The sequence below is a fragment of the Osmerus eperlanus genome, chromosome 24 (genome assembly GCF_963692335.1).
Source record: "Osmerus eperlanus chromosome 24, fOsmEpe2.1, whole genome shotgun sequence".
Lineage (NCBI taxonomy): Eukaryota > Metazoa > Chordata > Actinopteri > Osmeriformes > Osmeridae > Osmerus > Osmerus eperlanus.
The window spans coordinates 2,439,018-2,446,900 of NC_085041.1; the positions used below are offsets into that span (position 1 = coordinate 2,439,018).

The window sequence follows — 7,883 nt, forward strand, 5'->3', positions numbered from 1 at the left end:
GCGAAGGTCAGGCTCAACCAGGATGCAGCTGGTCAGAAATACAGTTAGCCGTGTGTGTGTGTGTCTGTGTGTCATTGTCAGGGTCAAAGAGTTTTTCCTTGGGGCCAAGGAGACTTTCAGTCCTAATGCCTCGAGATATCTCCCGCTTACACACACACACACATCGGTTAAGGGTCTCAAATATTGAACTGGTGTCTGGTCAGTGAACTCCTATAAGGGCAGGAAGCCTGCTGCTATCAGACAGACAGGATGACTCATCCGACTATATTAGTCTGTCTGTCAGATCCAGTCATACATTCAGAAGCTGGAAGAGTCTGTCTATATCAGGGCTGCCATAGTCAAATATCTGGCTAGCATGCCAGTTGGCATGAGATCTGACATTTACATACCTGTTTATGGAAAGACAGAAATGTCATAGTGCGTCGACAGAGTATAATGTATTCTTAGAACCCAAGGAAAGTGTTGGTTTGACTACAGCAGCTGGGGTTAAAGGCAAGGTCTCTGAAACACCAGTAATGTAGTCTCTGAAACACCAGTAATGTAGTCTCTGAAACACCAGTGATGTAGTCTCTGAAACACCAGTGATGTAGTCTCTGAAACACCAATAATGTAGTCTCTGAAACACCAGTAATGTAGTCTCTGAAACACCAGTAATGTAGTCTCTGAAACACCAGTGATGTAGTCTCTGAAACACCAGTGATGTAGTCTCTGAAACACCAGTGATGTAGTCTCTGAAACACCAATAATGTAGTCTCTGAAACACCAGTAATGTAGTCTCTGAAACACCAGTAATGTAGTCTCTGAAACACCAGTAATGTAGTCTCTGAAACACCAGTGATGTAGTCTCTGAAACACCAGTGATGTAGTCTCTGAAACACCAATAATGTAGTCTCTGAAACACCAGTAATGTAGTCTCTGAAACACCAGTAATGTAGTCTCTGAAACACCAGTAATGTAGTCTCTGAAACACCAGGGACTCTTTGCTGTCCCTTGTTAGTTTTTAGATGCGCTCACATCCTGCTCTGTCACAGTGACATATCCTCTGTGACTCAGCTCCTGGTAGAGTCAGATGGTGTGTGTGTGTGTGTGTCTTACTGTTATGGTAGACAAGGCCACACACACACATCCCTTTAACTGCCCTTGAGAGTGTTCTTCTTCCATTAAAGGTTCCGCTGGAGTTTTTCCAGTAGGATAACATTAAGGAACCCCCCCCCTCCCTCTCTATCTCTCTCTCTCTCTTCTCTCCCACCGCTGAGTGTGCGTTTCCAAACACAATAGGCCTGGAGGCAGGGTGTGTGTGTGTTGTGTCTCTAGAGTCAGCGCACAGGAAGCGTGGTGCTGTGATAAGGCCTCCAACACAGCTGGGTTAGGGGTGAAAGGTCAAAGGTGGGCGACAATGTAACAAGGCCCACTGTGATCGGATGAGCAGGCCCTTTTGTCAGATGTGTTTGGAACGCATCCTGTCTGGGGGAATTAGAACGAGTCCCAATGGTCAGAGGTACGATTCAACATGTTATGACTCTCTATTGTGGTCAATAATAATGTCCTACTCTGATAAACTACACTCAGTTCCACCCAGACACAAGATCCTGTCTCCTAAATGTACTCAATTATCTCTCTCCTTCTCCTCCTCCCACACACACACACACACACACACACACACACACAAAGAGCCTGTTGAAGCCGGTGAAGGGACCGCCTGTGCTATGAAATGCAGCAGTTCTCTGACAGTCTGTGGTTGATGTCATCACACAGTCAAAGGTCATCAGTAAAGGTCATTCGAGGTCATGTGGGGGGGTCAGTCTGCACACCCTAATCCTCTTCCTCCCTCCAGATTACGTTGTGAGTCCTGACGTCACGTTGTCCCTCTAACGCACCTCTCTCTCTCTCCTTCTCCCCCCCCCCCCTCCCTTCCAGGTGTTCTACGTGTCAGACCTGTTCAAGCCCCGGGTCAAACAGGCCACGCCCCCTCCCTCCCCCATCAAGAAGGAGCTGCTACCCGCCTCCGACATCATCGAACGAAACAACCACCACAACATGGTGTGAGGCCACGCCCCCTCCCCGCGACCGAGGAGCCAATCACAGTGCTGCTCGCCTCCCCATCGGACAGTAGAATGTAGCGACGAGAGACTGTCTCTGCGCCTCACACGACACCTTGTTCCCTACCTAGTACACCGAGCCCCCCCCAGCCTAGTACACTTAGATCCAGCCTAGTACGCTACCTAGGGAACAAGGTGTCGCCTGGGATTCGCACACAGTGTCCACCCTCACTATCCAGTCATGATTACCATTATGTTAACTGCTATTCATATTTGAGCCCATTTTGAGCAACAAGAGGGAGAGAGAGAGAGAGAATTGGGAGATAAAGATAAATGGAGTGAAAGAGGATCAGACCGGCAGAGCAGACAGGAGAGACGTCATCTCTCCTGGAACAGACGCTTTGTAACCACAGAAAGGGAAAAAGTGAAGAAAAAAAAAAATATAAAAAAAAATAAATGAAGAAGTGAGTGAGTGAATGAATGAAGGAAAGATAAAGCCCCCATTAGGTAGGGAGGGAACGCAGAAGGGTCGTCATAGAAACTGCTGCCGCCCCCCTTCCTCCTCTCTGAGGCCTTGACTCACGCAGGACAACAACTTCCTTAGCTACGGGAACGACATTTCTGCAACTATACTAAGCAGCATAGATATATTAACAGTATAGATAAAGAATAACTTATAGCACTATTTTTAAGTTTGTCCATTGTCACCACTCGCCGCATGGCCGGCGCGGGTGTAGGAGAGGCTGTTGATGCTGCAGTCTGGGAGAGAGAGGAGAGAGAGAGAGAGGACCCTGACTCACGTAGACCTCCTGGTCTCTAGCTGGTCTCCTGGTCTCTAGCTGGTTTCTAGCTGATCTCTAGCTGGTCTCCTGGTCTCTAGCTGGTCTCCTGGTCTCTAGATGGTCTCCTGGTCTCTAGCTGGTCTCCTGGTCTCTAGCTGGTCTCCTGGTCTGTGGCCTGGTCTCTAGCTGGTCTCCTGGTCTCTAGCTGGTCTCCTGGTCTGTGGCCTGGTCTCTAGCTGGTCTCCTGGTCTCTAGCTGGTCTCCTGGTCTGTGGCCTGGTCTCTAGCTGGTCTCCTGGTCTCTAGCTGGTTTCTAGCTGATCTCTAGCTGGTCTCCTGGTCTCTAGCTGGTCTCCTGGTCTCTAGCTGGTATCCTGGTCTGTGGCCTGGTCTCTAGCATCGCTGGTTCAGCTCCTCAGCCCCCCCCCCCCCCCCCGCCCCGTCAGCGTGGCCTAACCCGCCCCGTCAGCGTGGCCTAACCCGCCCCGTCAGCGTGGCCTAACCCGGGACGTTGCATTTTTTATGGGAGTAGAAGTAGGGGGGGTTGAATACTAGTGTCTTTAGCGGAAGCAAGGGGGTAGAGATCCATTAGCCTCTCATCACCTGCAAAAGGGGCGTGGCTGTGCCATGCTACTTCCTGGTGTTGGGGCTGTTTGATTGGCTGCCCAGATTGGGGTGGGGGGTTGGGGGGGGGGGGGTCCAGGTTAAAGGGTGTGATCTGTCACCATGGAAAGAGTGCTGATTGACAGCTAAGCTGGCACATTATTATGGGATGCTTTGGGCCCCTTCCGCTGGCAGGCAGGGGCTTTCGCTCATCCAATCACTCGTCGGCAAAGTGTGTGTCCTCTGTGTGTGTGTGTGTGTGTGTGTGTGTGTGTTTGTGTGTGTGTGCATGTTTTCGCATGCATGCCCAGTGTGTGAGCACTGTGTGTGTGTGTGTGTTTGTGTGTGTGTGCGCTGTGTCTTGTCCAGACCCCCTGGGTAGTGTGTGTCTAGGAAGACCACCTCGGGCACACACGCGCGCGCCACGTCGACAGTGCCAAGAGTGTGTGTGCCGCCATGCGTGTGTGTGTCAGAGAGACGCCAGGGGAGGAGGGGGCGGGGGAGGGAGGTTGCCTAGGTTACCCCGTCAGGTGAATGTTTAAAAAAAAACTTTAAAAAAACTGTGGATCGAATTTCTTCTCTGCTACGATGAGGCATCTCTAAAGCTCGTCTTCGGACCCTGTCCAGTGTAATCACTAAGAGTTGTACAGTTAGCGCGTGACGTTTGATCTACAGCCTGCTTAGACTCCTAAAAACACACAAACACACTCTCTACCATGTTGCATGTTCATCCTCTCATGTAGTCCGTCCTATCATTTCAGCAAGCCGTTTTACCCTCCTTTTATAAATATATAAATAATGTATAGATCACTAAAATTAACTCTGTAAGATACTGTTTCTGAACATGTCTAAATATATCCACTATGAATACAGACCTGTGTTATTTACAAAGTGCTGCTTAAAAAGCATTGATTGACTGAATTTTGTATTTAGTTCACAAAAAAATATTGTAGATTTGTGATAGTACGTTTTTAATACGCGTTTCAATAAATACACCCACAAATGTATTGAAATTCACTATTAGTATTTTTGTATGTCTCATTTTTGTACAAAAGAAATATTAGCAATGTTTGTTTTTTTCCTTCTGCTAAATGTACTTAGCTCTAATACATGTGCTTTCAAATAAAAAGCTCATGTTGATTGGTGTGCAGTGGACTTTTTGGATTTCTTCTCTGTCAAATCTCAGCTGTGATTAAATCATAAACAACACCAGACACCGCTACTTTTCTGACGTAAAGTTTCGGTCGTAAAATGATTCTTTTCAGAGGCCCTTGATGCAAGCAAACATTGTACTGTACTTCTGTCAAGCATTCAACTGCGCCTCTGACACAGGCTTAGATCGGGTTCGAGTTTATTAACCGTTAATCATCTGCTCTCGCTCTTCAGTTGATGATAAATTAGCTGTATTTCTGATGAAGGAACATATGCGAGTGCATAACATGCAAGCTGATGAACATCATACCAGATTCCTAACGTAATTAGAAGAAAAATAACGAGATGAAAAGCAGTTTGGTAACTCTCAAGGATGGCGAGATTACTGCCAGGCTGAGGTGTGGCAGGCCCAGAGGTTCAGAAGCACCATGTGGTTGGGTTGGTTGTGTAGAGCGGCTGGAAGTGGTGGGTCACCCTGGTTCTGAAGTCATCTGGGTGTGACTTCCACACCACGGAGCAGAACTGGGCACGAGGACACGGCTGACCTCACACTCCCGCAGACGCCAACGAGACTGGAGGAGCTAGCATCGTGTTTTTGTGAGTGTGTGTGTGTGTGGGGAGTGTGGGGAGTGTGTGTGTGTGGGGAGTGTGTGTGTGTGTGTGTGTGGGGAGTGTGTGTGTGTGGGGAGTGTGTGTGTGTGTGTGTGTGTGTGTGTGGGGAGTGTGTGTGTGTGGGGAGTGTGTGTGTGTGGAGAGTGTGTGTGGTAAAGAAAGAGCAGGAAAGCTAGTTTCATGGTTTGCGATTCTGATGGAAACTCCGTAAAACCTGTTTTCAGTCGTGGGGAACAGAGAGTGCGTGACTGCAACTCTCGTAGAGTTTCGCCTAATAGCCAGCTTATTCCAACATGCTAACTTGCACATAAACTAGGAATATACCATGGACACACAGCAGCACACACACACACAATATCATATCTTGATAACAGATATAGATTTAATACTCAACGTTAGATTCAGATTATATTCCATTCATGTCGATTTTAAAAGAAATGTGTGACCTGGTCGGCAGTAGAACTGACGGATGGATTCCTGATCGCTCTCCAAGACGGACAAGACTGTGACCAAGCTTCTTGACTTGAGAGAGAGATGAGGAAGGAGAAGAGGTGGTCACTGTGGTCTTGTTTGGCAGAGCGGTCCTGGCACATCTTGGTCAATTGCAAACCAGAGATTTGGATAGTTGGACACACACACACACACGCACACACACGCACGCACACTCCCATTCAACACACAGCCCTGTGTCCTCGACATACAGTACATTTACATTTAGTCATTTAGCAGATGCTCTTATCCAGAGCGACTTACAGTAAGTACAGGGACATTCCCCCCGAGGCAAGTAGGGTGAAGTGCCTTGCCCAAGGACACAACGTCAGTTGGCATGACCGGGAATCGAACTGGCAACCTTCGGATTACTAGCCCGATTCCCTCACCGCTCAGCCACCTGACTCCCGTAGGGCCCTGAATTCTACAACGACATATGGGGCCTCCACATGAAATCTTTAACCCTCGTGCTGCCTTCGGGTCACATGACCCAAAGGTTCATAACGAACCATCGTTGTGTTTACCCAATTTTACCCAATACAAAAACAAATAAAAATAATTTTCTTTTAACCTTTGCAATGTGGGGGGTCTGAGACAGCCCAACGGTTAAAAGAAAAGGCTTCACTTTGTCTTTGTATGCGGTAAATCTGTCGCAATACGACGGTGGGTCACAATGACTGATGGGTCAGAATGACCTGAAGATAACACAAGGGTTAAAGGGGACTAGACTGAAAGATTCAACCAAACAGTCAAGTGTATACGTGAAAGCCGAACCAAACAGCATTTTGACAAGTAGTCAAACGGTAGATGAATAACAACTCAGTAGCCGTGATGATAGTATGGTTGGTTTCTGGAAACTCTGAGCGTGGGGAGAAGGTTTCCTGTTACAGTTGGAGATTCCAGTGTAATTGGTCGGGATAAACATGGCTGTATCTGTCAGGAGAACCTGACTCAGATTGATAGCATGTGTGTCCACTTGCTAACCTGACTGACTGACTGACTCCCTGAATGGGTGAGTGAGTGAGCGAGATGCATGCAGTAGTAGCATGGTATTGTAGTAGTAATAGTAATATTGTAGTATTGTGGTGGTGTTGTAGCAATGCTGTAGTAATATTGTAGTAATTTTGCAGGGTTAGTATATTACTAATGTAGTAATATTGTGACAGTAGGTGTGTAGCAGTGGTAGTATTGCAGTAGCAGGAGTGTAGCAGGAGAGAAACAGCTGAAACACTCTGCTGGAACTCATGATATAAAAAGCACCCAAGCACAAGAGCGCTACTGTAACTGCTTTAGAGGTACAGTGTGTGTGTGTGTGTGTGTGTGCAGAGGGATCGCAGGGACTAGAAGTGGGCTGCTATGAGGGCCAGACCTCCAGAGGAGCTGTCTGGAGACCTGGAGCTCAGAGGCTCTCTTCTCTGCAGCGCAGCCCAGCGGGGAGAGGGGAGCAGGGGAGGGAGGAGGAGGTAGAGAGGGGAGCAGGGAGGGAGGAGGAGGTAGAGAGGGGAGAAGGCAGGGAGGAGGAGGTAGAGAGGGGAGAAGGGAGGTAGAGAGGGGACCAGGGGAGGGAGGAGGAGGTAGAGAGGGGAGAAGGGAGGTAGAGAGGGGACCAGGGGAGGGAGGAGGGAGGTAGAGAGGGGAGCAGGGGGGAGGAGGAGGTAGAGAGGGGAGCAGGGAGGGAGGAGGAGGTAGAGAGGGGAGAAGGGAGGTAGAGAGGGGAGAAGGGAGGTAGAGAGGGGACCAGGGGAGGGAGGAGGAGGTAGAGAGGGGAGAAGGGAGGTAGAGAGGGGACCAGGGGAGGGTAGGAGGGGGGTAGAGGGGAGGGGGGTAGAGAGGGGAGGAGGGGGGTAGACAGGGGGCATGGGTAGGGGAGGAGGGGAAAGGAGGATGAGAAATAACTGGGTAGGGCTCTAAACAGAACTTCCTTCAGGAAAACAGGGCACATTCGGGTCCTGGAAAGCGAGAGGGAAGACAGGCTGGAGGATGAAGCAGAGGGGGACGCAATGGAGGGTTAAAGACAGGCTCTAATCAGGGGTCGTGACCTCTCGCCATTAAACTCCACCTTTCCACCCCTCTACCCCTCAACCCCTCCACCGTGTCTGGGATGGCCTCAGACAGACAGAGACAGCTCTTTGTGAGCTCCACTCCTCACCAGGAACGTTCACATTCATGAGGAGATGAAGCAGGCCTCGGACCTGCTCAGACGAGAG

General features: G+C 49.1%; 1 protein-coding gene and 1 long non-coding RNA gene across 3 annotated transcripts in view; both read left to right on the plus strand.

Annotated features, from left to right (window-relative positions):
• The window catches only part of plpp3 (phospholipid phosphatase 3), a 29,606-nt gene extending 27,110 nt beyond the window's left edge, over positions 1-2,496 (plus strand). For both annotated transcript variants that reach the window (XM_062450256.1, XM_062450255.1), the window contains exon 7: positions 1,918-2,496. In XM_062450256.1, coding sequence (XP_062306240.1) covers positions 1,918-2,046 — 129 coding nt within the window. In that variant the 3' untranslated portion in view covers positions 2,047-2,496. The remainder of the gene's footprint in view (positions 1-1,917) is intronic.
• A 782-nt stretch (positions 2,497-3,278) lies between these two features.
• On the plus strand, positions 3,279-4,561 carry LOC134010961 (uncharacterized). The gene is made up of 2 exons (XR_009928356.1): positions 3,279-3,682; positions 3,743-4,561. It is a non-coding gene; the product is annotated as an uncharacterized LOC134010961 (long non-coding RNA).
• The last annotated feature ends 3,322 nt before the right edge of the window (positions 4,562-7,883 follow it).